Raw genomic sequence first — 17,486 nt, 5'->3', positions numbered from 1 at the left:
GGGATCGAATAAAGATTTTTTGATTGTCCAGTCTGTAATTTAGTCATTGCTCCAAATGAGCTTTAAGTACTAAATGGGTTATTATGATGTTATGTTCCTTGTATATCATTAGTGTATATATTGTATTTATATAATTCTTACAAATTGAATCCATGAAAAGTGAAATACGGGGAACACACTTCAACAGGGATTTTGCTGGCTAGGAACTCACAAGAAGTCACGTAATGATTTTAATGAGAGAAGCAGCACACTGAAGTAGCTGGAAGCTCACTGCGACGTGAAGCGAAATAGAGTACTATTGCATTTTTCACTCTTTAACAGTTAACAGTACAGACAGGCCTGTTCCAATAACAGTCAATCCAACAAAAAAAAGAGAGATATGTGCTAAAATGTAAAATATTTTAAAATCAATAACTTCATCAACACAACTGCCCAGATACCAAAGGTCCAGAAACACAGCAGAATTTAAAATTACATTGCACTGAACTTATCGATATTTTATTATTTTTTTTAAATAGTTCCGTCCAGTGTGACTCGTTAAAATTTTTTTATTATTTCAATTATTCATGCCCTTACATGTTTCGGTCTTCAGAAACCATCTTCAGAGGGACACCTTTACATCAATACAATTAGAAGCCACTATTACAGTACAAGTTCTAAAAGTTCTAATTGTATTGATGTAAAGGTGTCCCTCTGAAGATGGTTTCTGAAGACCGAAACATGTAAGGGCATGAATAATTGAAACAAGGAAAAGAAAATCTTAACCAGTCACAATGGACGCAACTATTTAAATTTTTCATACTATTTATTAGTGTGACGGACCAGAATGAAACAAACCAAATTTATCGATATTTCTCTACGACCGTGGATGCGGAAAAACAAAAGAGAGAGACAAAATAGGAGTCACAGCCGTTATAATGACATCTATGAGATGAACAGTGAAACACGCTTCGACGGACCATAAACGAGATAAAGACATATTAAAATGATTGAAACAGATTCATACTGGAAGAAATGTCGAGAGATTATATCGATAGGTTTCAACATATCGACAGAATGAAAAGAAACTGTTAGAAACTCAGAAAGCAGATGGATCAGGAAACCGGGGAATATCTTCAAAGGGAGATGGATGAATGAATTTGAAACGGATGGGTAAGTGGCCGAACTCTCTGACAGATCTGTAACAACTTTCTCGACAAAAAAGGAAGTATACCGTGGGAACGAAATTCTTGGTACCGTGAGGACATAACATATCCCAGCCTCCATTCAACTCGCCGGAAAATTTCTGTAGCAGTAACGTCCTAGAGTGGTATTCGGGAGATAATCGGGTTCGAATCTCGACCAATGAAACGGCTATGAAGGCTGACGTTTTTCGTGGTTTTCCCTGGGTCCTTCAAGGCAAACGTCAGGATAGTAACCTGAATTAGCCTCGAGTGGTTCCCTCTAGATCCCTTCAAATTCATCAGTCGACCTATCATTCGGTGCTGTATAGTCTAGTCTACATAATGATAGCGTAGTATGATACACTAAGCATTAATATATTTAACTCATGTTGGTGATTTTTTCATTGCAGATGATACTTGTTGCGGTTTTTGCCGTTCTTGCATCGGTGCATTTCGTGGCGTCACAAGGACACTCATACACGCAACTCAGTAAGTTGATGATGGGTGGATCAGACAGCATAACTGGTATTGCTGTAAATGTTCCAAGTTATATGCAATAAAAGAAAACAAAATAACGTTTACAGGGCCATCTACACAACAATAATATCCGCAAACAAAAACACATCGACACTAATTTATTAAAGTTCGTTTATTGGGCAAAGGTGTTTCACTATATGTTTCGACCTTAACGAGGTTATCATCAGGCTAATTTACAAGAATCCCGTCTTATTTCTTGAATTATTTTAATGTGGATCCATATTATTACAATTTATATCATTCTGTAACTGAATATTTACTTTTTGGTAAATATAATCTAACAAATACAGATATAATATTCTAATAATATATAGTTATTAATTAAGTTTAAGATTTTAAGACTAATATATATATAATTTGTATTTAATATCACTGATATTATTAATGTATTTTTATCCTTAAAAATAAAATTTAATTTTAAATTAAATGCTTCGATTTACAGATTTACAGAATTCAGGAACTAAGATTGAATTCTTGTAAATTAGCCTGATGATGACCTCGTGAAGGTCGAAACATGTAGTGAAACACCTTTGACCAATAAACTAATGTCGATACGTTAATATGGATATGTTTTTGTTTGTGTATATTATTGTTGTGTAGACGGTCCTTGGGATGGTATGCATTGGATTGATCTGGCTCAGGACAGGGACCAGTGGAGGGCTCTTTTGAACACAGTAATGAACCTTCGGGTTCCATAAAATGCTGGGATATTCTTGAGTAACTGCAGATTTGGCTTCTCCTCAAGAAGGGCTTAGCTCCATAAGTATGTAAGACGGCCCTATTAACGCTATTGTACAACACAGAGCAGGATACATGCCATAGTTAGTTATTTTAGTTATTTAGAGAGGGTGGGTTTCCCCATGCACCGCGACCAGTTTGATCTATTGTGCTTTCCTCTATCATATTCTACCAGTCTCTATACCCTACCGATAAATGGTGCGTACCATCAGTCCCGCCGAGCAAGCGAGTTCGGCCACTTGCTTAGCGGTGTCTATAATGCTTTCCCCAGCTATCAGAGGCCTTAGAGACTATTGTTGGGCGGGAAACGTCCTGGAATTTGGCTCAGTGATCCCCTTTGGGGATATGAGGTTCTTTTACGTGCCGTAAAGTTACGACACGGGACACACAGCTTAAAGTCCCTCCCGGAGGACTTGTTCCCTGAATTTTTCCGCCCTTAAAAATTCGACGACCTCCGCCGGGTATTTGAACCCGCGTACCACGAGTCATGAGTCAATGCATACCATAAAGAAGAAATATAAGTTGTACTGAATTTTCTATTCACATTTAACATCTAGAAATCTGTTGTACATAATATTACTTCATATCAGCACTACACTGAAGTCCACTGATCCGATCGGTCTAGCGATAACTCACTAGATTTGCACTCTAGAGGCGCTCGTTTCGAATTTCCGCCAAGCACTGGCTCTCCTGACACAGGTTTGTTTCCTTCAATCCATCCAGACAAATGATGGAGTAGAGCAACAGTAAAACCATGACAATTTGCTTGAAAACCTTTCAGAATCATTCGGCAACCGCCCCAACATTCGGCGCTGGGGCGTCTAGACAGAGATAGCTACATGCAGCAACCCACGAACTGTCTCTACATTAACATTCAATTGAAATTAATTTCCTGTAGTACTACAGCCTTCGAGTCCCAGTAGTGTCAAGAATTTTCTCTTCTCCAAGTCGTCCAGACCGGCTCTGGGGTTACCCAACCTCTTATAAAGTGGGTACCGGTGGCTCTTTCCCCGGGGGTAAAGCTGCCTGGGCGTGAAGCTGACCACTCACCTCCAGCTCGTGCCGACGTCAAGAAAATATGGATCTGTACATTCACTTCCCCATACGCCTTCATGTCGTAGTGCTTAATTAGTTAAGCAGAGGGACAATTTTATCTTTACTACAGCCTCCACGTTAAGTCAGCCCCTTTAAAAATTAAACTATACCAAATAATTCTGCCCATAATTTGGGGCGGACGTCAAGTGGGATATATAGAAAATTAATTAACTTCTTCCTTCATCAAAAATTAATTTATCTTCATTGCTAAATCATATAAGCAGTCATGTGACAAGAGGCATAATTCTACCTCGAGAGAAAGTTGTATATGTTAAACTGCATTAACTTAGTGTTTTAATAAATTTTTTCCTTGAAAATATTAAGATATTCATATCCAGCCATAACTTACTAAATTAATTATTTCATTCTTGGCCAATTGAGTGACTATCAGCTTCTGAAAAAGAGCTCTGTTAGAAGTTCTTTAACTGAAAGAACCCTCTTTAAGTAAGGGCTAAACTGATAATCATCATGATCATTATAATAAAGACGGTGAAAATTCCTTGTGTTTAATTATGCTCCACGTGGTGAAAACACATGGTAGAGTGGAGGTATAGCTTCATGCATTCTTAACCCTGGCACTAGACGAAAATCAGTGGTCACTCCGGTCACTTTGCCGATCCATCGAATAGGAATCTGGATTGGGCCTACAGCAGGTCCGGAGGCTACAGAGAAGAGAAAAATCTTTTGCTTCTGCCAGGAAACGAACCCAGCTATCTTGGTATTCCAGCCCATAACCCACCAATATAGCAACTTTCCTAGTCCAGCTCCTTGCGATAATTCTAGTAATAATCATAATTATACTCCGTAGCCTGTAGTCCGCAAGTGAACTATACCGACCGAGCGACCGCCGCTTGTCGGCGAAGTTAGTGCTAACTTTAGTGGATAGAGGGTGTCGCGTGGTCAGCGCAACGGATCCCCACAGCCGTTAGTCTCGGTTTTCCGCTATTTACTTGAAAAGACTCCTCAATTTTCCTCACGAGGCTGAGTGGACTCCGTTCCAGACCCACTACTTCTCAGAAAAATAATCTGGGACCTCTGAATCTGCAGCCAGGAACTCTGACCACTAGACCACAGAGGCGGTATAGATTTAAATTTGTAAAATTCGTTATGGCGGGGGACAAGTAGCTCTGTCAGTTCAGGACAGGCTACGAGCTGGACAGCCACAGTTCGATTTCCATTAAGGGTGAGAGATTTTTCTCCACTCCACAGCGTATAGACCGGCTCTGGGGCCAAACCAGCCTCCTATCCATTGGGCATTAGGGCTGTTTCTCTGATGTTAATGCGGACGGAGCGTGAAGCTCACCGCTCACCCCCATCTAGTGCCGAGGTCAAGAAATATGGAGCTATACCTCCACTCCCGTTTACAACTTCATGGCATAGTGCTTAATTAAGCACAGGGACAAGTTTACATTTTTCACCTTTACGAACATAGGAGGGCAACTTACTAAGTCTGTTTCTGATCCTTCTCAGGTAACGGTCTGGGCTTCAAGTACAACTACGGTATCCAGCACGGCCACCACGGACATGCGTACGGCTCCAGTTATCCCAACGGTTACGGCGGGTTTGGATATGCGGGTGCTGGAATTGGTGGGGGCTTCCCCGGCGGATTTGGGGGCGGTTTCGCCGGATGATTCAAAATTCTTTCTTTCTTTCTTTCTTTCTTTCTTGTTACAATGATCTTCTGTCTCTCTGTGTTAATGTACAACTTCGTCGTCATTAAATCAACACTGGTTTAAAGTAAGAAGCTCTTCGGAATTTTATTTGTATCTAAGGTTCCGATACTGACGGCTTTAAGAGCAGTGCTACGCCATGAAGGCGTATGGGGGAGTGCACGTATAGATCCACGTATTCTTGACTTCGGCACTAGTTGGAAGTAAGCGGTCAGTTTCACGCCCCGGCCGCTTTACCTCCGAGAAAGATCCCAATACCTATTGGATATGAGGCTGTGTTGGCCCCAGAACCGGCCAGGACGAGGTGAAGAGGAAAAAATCTTGCCCCTCCCGGGACTTGAACTCCGACCGTTGGGCCGTCCAGCCCGTAGTCAGTCGCTATACCGACCGCGTTAACCCAGATCATTTGAAGAGCAGTATATCCTGGGATATGAAGCCCTGAAGTCTGATAGAAGTTTGCCGACGCTTCGGTGGAATGTAATATCTTAATTTTTAGGGTCGAATAACATACCAAGGATCCAGCAAAAAGCAAACAGCTTGCTATATGCATCTTTGTGTTCTTACTGGAGTTTTCGCGGACACTGAAGACGGAAGGTGATATGTTACTCCGAAACTCTGAACGAAGTTTCAGATGACTACATGGCGTTATGTCTCATCTTCATAGCCACTGCTGAGACAGCTTCAAATCCTTTGATATCTTCTACGAGGAAGAAATTACGAGCCAGCCTAGCTCAGTCGGTATAGCGACTGGCTACGGGCTCGACGACTGAGGGGACGGAGTTCGAGTCCCGGTAGGGTAAAAAATTTTCACTTTTCCATGACGTCCAGACCGGCTCTGGGGTACACCCAAACTCCTATCCAATGGGTAAAGGGGATAAAGCGGCCGGGGCCTGAAGCTGACCACTCATTTCCAGCTAGTGCCGAGGTCAAGAAAATGTGGATCTATACATCCACTCCCCCACACCCCTTCATGGCGTAGTGCTTAATTAGTTAAGCACAGGGACAACTTTACCTTTTACGAGGAAGAAATCTGAAGCCAATTAGCTAATAACATGGAACACAGCTCTTCTTCAGATGACAACAGCCAATCAAAGACGAAGAAATTCCCCTGTCTTTTATAGAATCTGCAATTCAATTACCGTGCTTACAAAAGCTCGCCACTGTCCCTTACTCTGAGCCAGATTAACCCACTCTACAACGTCACAACATATTTGTTGCAGATCCATTATCATATTTTCCTCCCATCTTAAGTATACAAAAGGTCTCTTGCATATCGACATTCCAACTACAATGGTTTGCTAATTTCTCATCTGTCTCACATTTTCTATACGCCCAACCCACTTCATTCTTCTCGATTTGATCAGCTCATTAATAGGAGTACTTTATATGGTGAAAAGTATATACCACGAAGTTTCTCATTATGAAGTTACAGAGCTGGGTTCGAGTCTCACCCGGACTGTTGAATATCCTGTTTTACGTGGTTTTCCTCAGTCTCTCCAGGGAAATGTGGGAGTAGTGCCTTAAACGACGCTTCAGAATCTTCCAGTCATATCCCTCCCAATTTATTATTCCGTATGATCCAATCAACCAATCATTCGATCAAATAAACTACAAACAAGTAAATAAATAAATAAATAAATAATGTAATTATCTCCAGTCTTCTCTTATTTCCTTCGGGTTTAAGCTCAAGTATTCTTGTCAGCACCCAGTCTATGATAACGACACATAGGATTTGAGGTTTTCACAGCGGTGGTTATGAATAATTATGTCTTTCGGTATATAACGCCCTATAGTCCGTCGAAAATCAACCGACGCTTCGGAGGAGATATATTTCTCCGAAACGTCCGTTGACTCTCGACGGTCCACAGATCGTTGTATCCCAGAAGACAGAGAACTCTTAAAATTAAAAATCTTATGTGTTTAATGGGTACCACGTCATAAAGAAGTATGGGAGTGAAGACATAATTCTATACATTCTTAAACTCGGCACCGGTTGGTCAGCTCCACACCCCGGCCAGCATAGCCCCGGAAAGACGCCCCCGTCATTCACTGGATAGGAGACCAAATATTGCGGAAAAATTAAAACATATCTTAGCCTGAAATCGAAACCCGGTTCATCAGTTCTGCTGCTCATAGCCTAAGTGCTCTACCGACAGAACCATCCCGGCTCCTGTGTTAAAGGCATTTCAAGTATAAAGTCACAGGGTGCATTGGGGGGTAACGGTTTAGACTTATATTCGGGAGATGCTCGGTTCGAGAGTGGGCTGGTACATGAGGTGTTCTCATCGAGACTTTTTGTGATTTTTCTCAGTCACTAGAAGCAAATACCGGGTCAGTACCTCAAATAGGATAATATAGCTTCCTTCCAGACCCTGTGTAATTCAGTGTTCAGTTGTCAACCTAGCACTGACGCTATACAGATTGTCACAAAATAAACCACAAAAGAAATTACATGAGGCCTATACTGAAGGCTAGAAATCAATAAACTTTAGAATACCTCACTGGCTCGCTATTAACCCAGAAAAATGCGCATGGTCTTGTATCAGTTAACACTTTGTACGTACTTTAATTTCTCTTCTTCACGAAGCTTTTCTTGTCCAACCGAACGAGATACAATACCGTCCTGTGTTTGATTTCTATTCGCTTTGTTCCCTTCTTACCGATGCTTTTTCTTATTCTCCAAACTGCACAAGAAGGTTGGCGCTTTGCTTCCCAAAAGAAAGTTCTTCTCATTTTCTTTTTGTTCCCTCGATTTCATTCAGTTTTGTTCCATTTTTGTAACATCCATGTTGTGTAAACCAAAGAACCTATATAGGGAAGTAGTGTATATATGAGCTATGGCAGACTAGCCGCTCTGTCAGTGTTCAGATCAGAGGCTAACAGCAAGTGTCGAAGATCATGAAGTTAACCGTAAGTAACACACACTGCTATTATATATATGTTTCCATTATAGCTTCTTCTAACTCTGTTCCTATCTGCCTATCTTCTACCATGTAACTTTATATCAGAATAATATAGGAGTACGTAACATACATATTTTGACACCTGGTGACTCTCTGCATTTTTTTTTTCCCTTGGCACTACAGCCCCAGTGGGCCTAGGCCTACCTCCATGAAATTCTCCGTTCACTTCGGTTTTTCTAGATCTTACACATTCGATAGGACTCCTTGGGCGGGTGATCAGCTAGTCACAAGGCCTCTACCTGTATACAGAAAACACAGAAAAACGCACACATACAAACTAAACATCCATTCCCTGAGTGGGATTCGAACCCACGATCCAGGTTTCCAAGCGAGCGAAGACAGTACATGCCTTAGACCGCTCGGATACTGTGACCGGCCTCTGCATATTATCGATCAAAATTATGTTTAATTAAAAAAAGTTTCGACACTGGACTCTGCTTCCGTCTTCAAATAAAAGTCTACTCATCTGGGCCCATTCGGTATATTTAGTCCCTATTTCGGGACACCAGAACCGACACACAGACAGGATGTATAAACCGAACAGAACATAGAAACATTTGCGGGAGTGAACACAAAAATTTGAAACGCCACATGCAAGAAACGCGGCACCTATAGGTAAAGGCAAAGCTATCCTGTAACAGGCCGTGAAGGCCCATAGAGTTGTGAGACGTCGATGCTCCCACATTTTCTCTAGACAATCAGCTCACAGATAGCGGTGAGGTTGTCAATCTTACGCGCCGGCCGCTCTTTACCCCAAGGAAGATTCCTGGTACTCATTTCTGTTAGAGGCTGAGTTGAACCCAGGTCCATAGTGCTGGAAATATCAGGTCAACTGAAAAAATCCACCTCATCGAGAATCGAACCCGCGATCTTCTGGTTTGCAGCATAATGCCTCAACCAACTATGCTACCGCACGACCCCTTGTCACCTATAGTCATACATAATGTAAGGGTCAGAGTGAATATGATCAGAGCCCTGCTATAATAGAAGCCAAAACCATAGAGCAAAGCTATGAAAAAAGAGCAACTATAGATATTATCCAACCAAAGATTATGGCATGGTATCTGAAACTTCAAAATCACAGATTAAATTATACATACAGGTGCACACCCAACAGACACAGACGATTAAAATTAAACTCTTAGATCTTGTTTACATATTCTTACCTGTATACAATAACTTAAAAATCCAGATATTTACACGCACAAATTCGAAAATGGAAGCATTAGGTTATACAAAAGAACATTTACATCTACATATTAGTAAATGCATGGCTTAAGTCATATATATATATATACATATATATATCAGTTGATGGGGGAGCACACGGTAGCGTAGTTGGTGAGACACTATGCTACAAGCCGGAAGGTCACAGGTTCGATTCAATTGACTAAATCATTTCAGTCGTACTATGACCCTGGGATCGACTAACCCTCCAGCAGAAATGAGAACCAGGAATCTTCCTGGGCGATAAAGAGGGGCCAGTGCATAAGGCTGACAGCCTCACCGCTATGTGAGCTGATTATTTACAAAACGTGGGAGCCTCGACGTCTCACAACCCAATAGGCCTCCACAGCCTGTTACAAGTATAGCTTTACCTTTTACCATTATGTCAGTGACCAGAGCAGAGAGTCACCTGGAGGGATGAGAAGAGTATCGTGAATTGGAAAGGATTTGGCAGGAAGACGTCGCAGCCAAACCGAGGTACTATTCGGGTATTTGGCTGGAAGGCTGGGGAAAACCACGAAAAAATCAGTAACTCTATCATTATTGCCGGTGACCAGGTCGAGACATTATCCGAGTATCTCCAGAGCTTATTGCTACTACCCGCCTTGACCAGCACCTTAATCTTCTTTAGGAAAACAATCTCCACTCGTTCTGCGAGTCATGCAAGGGCAAAACACAAAATTTTGTGTGTTCATGTCGAAGTCTTTTACAATGCCCCCTGTGATTGAACCCATAAAATCCCAGTAATTACTATATGTCTCGTCCTTATTAATACACTAAAACCATGTATTCTGTCCACACAGTGTATTTGTGTTTTCTGTATAATTTTCACAATAAACAATGACTGTTTCCCTAAACAGCATTAACCGGTTGGTCGACGTAGCAGAGACGTAATGTGTTTCGGGCTGAATCTCTATATTATTTGTGTGTTCCGTGTGGTTCTGACAATAAACAGAGACTGTTTCCCTAAACAGCATTAACCGGTTGGTCGACGTAGCAGAGACGTAATGTGTTTCGGGCTGAATCTCTATATTATTTGTGTGTTCCGTGTGGTTCTGACAATAAACAGAGACTGTTTCCCTAAACAGCATTAACCGGTTGGTCGACGTAGCAGAGACGTAATGTGTTTCGGGCTGAATCTCTATATTATTTGTGTGTTCCGTGTGGTTCTGACAATAAACAGAGACTGTTTCCCTAAACAGCATTAACCGGTTGGGCTTTGTAACCGAGACGTAATGTGTTTCCTGTGAGGTACGAACTGAATTCTTATATATTATTTAGAAGATTTTACAATATGTCTCTGGTCCTGAGTCTCAAGGGGCTTGGCGCCAAGACAAACTATTTGGCGGTAAACCGCCAGTCGTAAAGTAACCCTGACTCTGACACTGACTTGGTCTTTAAATGGTTAAAGGGGTAGACAAAATGCACTGAAAACAACTTAGAATATGAAGGAAACAGCAATAAACAAAAAAAAAAACAAGATAGTCTAGTTCATATCGTTGGGCAACGATTCATTCATTGGATATATTCGTCGCCTCGTGTTGTCGGGTCCGAATCGGTTTGTTTGGCTTCTATAAAAATCCACAAAACCTCATAAGAGTGTGACGATAAAGATACAAAATCATCCCTGTGTTTAATTAATCACCACGTAACTAACACGTATGGGGGATTGGAGGTACGGTTTCATCAACTGACGTCGGCACAAGATGGAGGGGAGTCACCAGCTCCATCCCCCTTCCTCCTTACAGAGAAAGAGCCCTCAGTACTCATTAAATGTGAGCCCGTCTCGACAATATGGAGAAAGGGAAAATCTCTTGCCTCTTCAGGGAATTGAACCCAAATTTCTCGGTTATCCAGCCATTAACATAGTCGCTAGTAATTCCATGAATATCAGCCAACCTTGAGAAGCCATCAATCGTTCAGCTACTAAAAAAATTCACAAATATTTTACGTAACCTGAAGGTTCATTACCAAATTCACAAGAGCCCTCAACTGGTCCGTATCTTGATCCAGTCTATGTCACCCCCATCATACCTAAGGTCCATTTCAATATTATGCTTCCACCTATGTCTAGGTCTTCCTACTGGTCTCTTTCCTTCTGTCTTTCCCACCAGAATCCTATAAGCATTCCTCTTCTCCCCCATTTGTGCTGCATGCCGACTGAAATATTCTGGGCTCCTGTAAAACTCTGAGGCTTCAACCTGGGACCTGATGAATGCTAGACTAATACGGTATCGTCTGGTCCTTCTCGAAGTCATTAAGAACCGATACACGTATATCTGTGTGTTCAGTTGCATATAAATATTCTAATCGCCACGTCATATGTTTTGCGCAGATTTTCCTCGTTGCTCTCGCTTCAGCTAGTGCGGCTGAAACTCTGCAGTTGGACGACTCCAAGTCGGCCGCCCCAGACTCCGACGCCCAGGCGACAGGTTTCGAGGGATTCGGAGGATTCGGCGGTTTCCGAGGCTTCCATCAATTCAATGGATTGATGAGCAATGCCTTCGGAGACCTTGAAGGTCAATTCGATTCCAGTGGATTCAATAAGGAATTTTCTGGATCAAAGAACCGAAAATTTGACACAGGTGAGTTATATGTGTACTTTTGACATAAACGTAAGGTAAAGCTGCCCCTGTGCTTAACTGATTAAGCACTACGCCATGTAGACGTATAATTCCGAGAATTCTTGACCTCTGCATTAATTGTAGGTCATCAACTCACGCCCCGGTTGCTTTACTCTCGGCGAAGGAAAACCCGGTACCAATTTGATAGGAGACTGTGTGGAACCCAGAACCGATCTGGACGACGTGGAGAAGAGAAAAACTTGCACCTGACGGGTCTCGAACTCCGACCTCTCGGTCGTCCAGCCCGTAGCCAGTCACTATACTGACAGTATTTTTGACATAAAGACATATAAATCATAATAATCTTGAATTAATTTATGTGATTAAGATATTTTTATAAAAAGGCATTGAAATGTCATGAGAGAACCTGCCCAATACTTCTTGCATTCCACGTACCCAATCTCATGTACATGTTCGTTAGCTTAGGTCATTTATCCAAAGAATCCGTACAGGTCCGAGGCCATTCGTGTCATTTCGTAACAACTTTTTTTTTTACGGTGGGGAGTTAGACCCACGCCGAACCCCAAAGCTGGAGGACTAACCTTCCATATCTGGAGACCGTCTTTTCCATCCGCAACCTGATGAATCCTGTTTCATCTGGCTCAGGATACGATCCAGTGGAGGGCTCTTATGAACACGGGAATGCACCGAACCTTCGGGTTCCATAAATTCTTAAGTAGCCGCACAACACGCGACCTCTCAAGAAGCGCTCAGCTCCATGCAGTTATTTATGTACAGAAACTTATGCCATCCTTCACACAACAACACATCTCTTCATCTGACAATCACGGTTCATAATATATGCCTACACAGGGTCAGGAGAAGGGGTAGAAATTATAGCAGAATAGTAGGTAAAATTTGAAAGTCATGGGGTAAAGTGACAAACTTTCTTGCCGGCAAGAAGACGCTCGTTTTGGTAGATTTTCAGGCTCTTCCTTCTGATAGAGGTATATGGAAAAGAAGAGAGTATGATGTAAGATTTGAGGCTTTCACGGCGGTGATATGAAGAAAGCAGTCTGCTTCTACCGGTTCTCACGGTCTCTTCGCTTGCGGATTTCTTATATTTTTCTTCTACCCTGAAGATGGAGGCGATACGTTCCTCCGAAACATCGGTTAACACCACATATACACGGTGCCAAATCCCAGAAGACTGCTTTCTTCAAGAGAGTAGGATAGCTAGAAGCAGTGGCTTGAGCCAGACGCCGCTCGAATTAGTGGTGAACTGCTTAATGCAGAGGCGTAATTTGGCGGCTCCGACAGCAGAGGGATTTAATTTTGATGGATTTTAGTCGGAAGGGCAATAACAAAATTGAACTCGGGAAAACGTTACAGTATTTGCTTTAAGACAGAGTAAACCAAGACAACCCGTGGTGCAATACAGTACATTACTGCTTGCCCTCGCCAGCACAATGGTTCTTCGTTCTGAGTCCCACGGCCTTCATGACATGCTTCCCCGCGTGGACCTAACGCAGAACAACCGAAGATACTAAGAAATTTAATCATTATTGCCAATATGTACGGTAGCCACGGCTGTTAAAGCGAGGTTCAAGTATTGGTGTAGAATTTTCGTATGCGATTCGAATCCTCTTTCCAAATCTTTATTTTTTATTGAAAAAAATTAAACTTTAATGTCTAAAATTTGAGTGATTTTTGTTCTTTAAAATTTAAGCTACTCTCTATCGTGACATTAACAAGAAAGTACCCACATCCCCCACCAAGAGGGACTACATTTGTCTGTATTTTATGCCTGTGTTTATACTGTTTGCAAAGCCGTAGGAAACATTTCACGTTAATATCCTCCTCGTGACATACGGGTGAACTTGCTTCATACCGAGTCACAGGTCGTGTTTCTAAGCCTGGCCTCTGGGACACGCATGAGAAGTGAAAATATATATGTCAACAAACAGCGAGGCAGTGGTTGCAATTACATTTTGGGAGGGGGTGAGACACCGTAACGAAGACTCCTCTACAATCCATATATCCCCTAACCAACTAACTCCATGAAGCTGAGCCCTTCTTGAGAAACCGTCGGTTGCTCAGCCCATCGAGAATTTTCCAACAATTTACGTAACTCGAAGGTTCATTACCGTGTTCACAAGAGCCCTTCACTGGTCCCTATCCTGAGCCAGATCAATCGAGTCCATACCATCCCATCCCATCCCATTTCTCTCCAAGATCAATTTTATTATCAAACAACTTATGTCTTGGTCTTCCTAGTGGTCTCTGTCCTTTTGGCTTTCCCACCAAAATCCTATATGCATTCCTCTTCTGCCCATTCGTGTTAAATGCCCAGCCACTCTCATCCTCCTGGCTTCTTTTTTTTCTAATTATACTTGGAGAAGAGTAAAAGTTATGAAGCTCTTCATTATATAGTTTTCTCCAACCTCCTGTCACTTCGTCCCTCTTCGGTTCACATATTCTTAGCCCCGTGCTGTCAAACACCCTTAGTCTATGCTCCTCCCTTAATGCTGGATTGCCCTGTACACGAGCTTAATCCTTACTTTTGTGCTGCAGGATACGGACAATACTTCCTGGAGGACCTCGGCGACAGTCCGTTTGGTTCAGACCTGGGCTCTCCGACTACCCACCAGAAGCAGGGCCATCTGGCTCCAGCGGTACAGCTAGTTGCCAAGGCACCGGGCCGTCCAGGAGCGGTTCCCCGTTATCACCAGCCTCTGCCGACCACCAAGTACGGCCAACATTCACAACTGGTACAGCCAGCAGTAGGAAGGAAGCCTTACCCAGCTGTCAAACACACAAAAGCACTGAGTCCATACAATGTACAGCCATATCAGGTCCCCTATGCGGGTGGCCTACCTAGGAAACACATAGCCGATAGCATTGTGCCTACTTATAGCGGGAAAAGCCTGGTACCTCAGCCTTTCGGAACAAGGAAGTTTACTAAGGTAGTTGAAAAGACTCATGCGATCAGACAAGAGAGCCCTAATTTGAAACACTTCACAGAAAACTACGCACCAGACGAGGGATTTGCTTTCTGAGCTGAGAAATTATACTGAAAAATGTAACATTTCGTTTGCACAGCGTGTTTCTTTTAAAAAATATATTTTGGAGTACGCTTTCAAGCGGAAAAAGACAGGCGGTTCTCCCGTGAAGTCTGGCAAATCCTTAACTCACAAGATCGTTTCACGGCTACATTTTTTTATAGAAAAATTTACGCCTGAAATTATTAAAATATTAAACAAGTTAGTTTTACCTTATTGGAATATGAATTCAAATATAATGACTAAATTTAAATCAAAATAAGTTACATTAAAATAACAAAAAATATAATTTAAAAGCTAATGCATACGTAAAGACACAGAACATCGCAACCAAGCGGTTATCAATGTTACATATCCTGCGGGTTCCGAGTTCAGATCTCAGTCGGACCCGGATATTCAGAGTTCTAAGTGGTTTTCTCTCATTTCCTTAAATAATATGGCTACGACACCTTAAAGTAGGCCTCTACCGCTTCCTTCATAGGTAATGTATGCAGTTGAAAATGCGTTCTTTTACCGCTCACTATATTTCACGAAGTACAATATAGAAAGTATGCGGTTTATTTAAAATGAAATGTACTGCCAGGGTCACTCCTCTTATCTGCACTTGGCGCTCTCAAGTCTGGTGTTGTAGTTCAGTGGGAATTTCAAAGCATACAAGTAGGCCTCCAACTTATGAGATAGTTGCATTCTGAGACGCGGTCTCGTAACTCGAAACTCTTATTCCCTTCGTTTAACTTGATTTAAATTTCATTGAAAAATACGTTAAGAAATTATATTTAATTTCAAATATTTTTTCAGTTTATGAATTTTATTTTTGTTTCATGCAGATAATTTCGTTATTTTATATTTTTCAATAAAATAAATAAATTTAAAAAATATCATACGAATTCGCGTTAAGAAGAAAACTAGGTAAAAATGGGAAATACGTGTAATCATACTTGTATATATAGATGAATATTAAAACTCATTTTTCGTAAACTCTTTAAACGTCCCGTTAATTTTGCAGAATGTTGTTTAGATTATAGATTTTTATACTTATAACTGTCCTATTACATTTAAATAAATGCTTTGCAATTCGTATCTGAGTAACATTTAATAAACTTCCCAAACATCCATAAAAGATCTGGAGGTTGCAGGCCGTTCACAAGTTTAACCTACATCCATATTTGGATTTCATTCAGTCAGAACAGTTTGCATCTATTATTCTGGATATTGTCCATCTTCTTCTGTTTTTTTTTAAATAAAACATTTTGAAAACTGTACCTTCCATCATTAAGTGTAAGTAAGGAACAGGTTATAGTCCGTTAGAAGTGGGATCAATTGTGTACGAACATTTCCTGCAACGCTCATGATTCCGTTCTGCATTATCGCCAGAAACATCCGGATTTCTCTTAAATTATCTCTCAGGCAGTTAAACAGAAAAAGTACTATTCGCCACATGTGCTGTAACAGAACAATTTTGGAAAAGACTGCGTCATGAGCACTATGAAGCCATGTGCATTAATGAATGAAATATTCTAAAAATTTAATGTACATTCCACTTTTTTAAAATGATCTATTTTACGATATTTGAAATTCTCAAGATGATGTCTGTGATTAATGTTATATTTTGGGATGTGACACCGTATAGTCCGGTAAGGGTTCACAGAGCTTTTGAATTAACATAATGCCTCTATCCATACGGACGAAGGGTAAGCCATCAAAGCACATGAAGCAAGAAGAACAGCGATTTTTACCTTGTTTGTTTTATTGTTCCATCCTGAAGATGGAAGAAATACATCGAAATATCGCTAAACTTTTACCGAACTACGCGGACTCTTGTCTGAGAATATATATATATGTTATTCTTTGAATAAAGTAAACTTTCTTCATGTGGTTTTGACATACGCTGTCACGTGATGTATGTCCGGATAACTTTGCTATAAATAAGAGAAAGAGGCAGAAATGGATATTATTTTGTAATGTATTAGTTACACTACATAAGATTTCTCTCTCCGTTCACGTATCAATCTAATCAAACAACAACACGGTTCAGTAAACTTGTTTTTTTTTTGCTTATTTATGTATTCATTTAAGAAATGAGTTATTAGGATGTGGATTGGATTCATATGGCTCAGGATATGGATACGTGCTGGGCCTATGCGAATACGGTACCATTTTGGGTACCACACGAGGCTAATATTTTTTGAGGAACTAGGCAACTATTTGCTCCTCAAGTTAGTTATGAGGTTAAACAATTTACGACCTCGCTTGAGCTTGTTAGAAATGTTGTAGCGCATGTATACTGGTATTTCAACGTTGTCTTTCTTATCCTGCTCTCATATACCAAATCTACGTTATTCCCACAAAAGGCAACGGATATTATGGTCATTTTGTTACATCGACCTTTCACTTACAAAGCGTCTGCAGAAATTAAGTTAACGAAGGGCGAGCTTCTGAAATGTTTTTAATATTTTAAGTCACGAAT

At 41.1% G+C, this 17,486-nt stretch overlaps 1 protein-coding gene across 1 annotated transcript; it reads left to right on the top strand.

Annotated features, from left to right (window-relative positions):
* Positions 1 to 8,066: 8,066 nt before the first annotated feature.
* On the top strand, positions 8,067 to 16,228 carry LOC111861699. The gene is made up of 3 exons (XM_023846476.2): positions 8,067 to 8,113; positions 11,729 to 11,978; positions 14,532 to 16,228. Exons 1-3 carry the CDS (start codon positions 8,102 to 8,104, stop codon positions 15,014 to 15,016), a joined length of 747 nt encoding a protein of 248 aa, XP_023702244.1. The 5' UTR covers positions 8,067 to 8,101; the 3' UTR covers positions 15,017 to 16,228.
* The last annotated feature ends 1,258 nt before the right edge of the window (positions 16,229 to 17,486 follow it).

The sequence above is a fragment of the Cryptotermes secundus genome, unplaced genomic scaffold (genome assembly GCF_002891405.2).
Source record: "Cryptotermes secundus unplaced genomic scaffold, Csec_1.0 scaffold201, whole genome shotgun sequence".
In the NCBI taxonomy this organism is placed as follows: domain Eukaryota; kingdom Metazoa; phylum Arthropoda; class Insecta; order Blattodea; family Kalotermitidae; genus Cryptotermes; species Cryptotermes secundus.
This window is presented reverse-complemented; position numbering and strand designations above follow the sequence as displayed.

What these genes read in the sequence shown, in the direction of transcription:
- LOC111861699 (XM_023846476.2), top strand. An exon ending in GAACCGAAAATTTGACACAG is followed by an intron (nt 11,979 to 14,531) that starts GTGAGTTATATG and finishes TTTGTGCTGCAG; the next exon opens with GATACGGACAATACTTCCTG.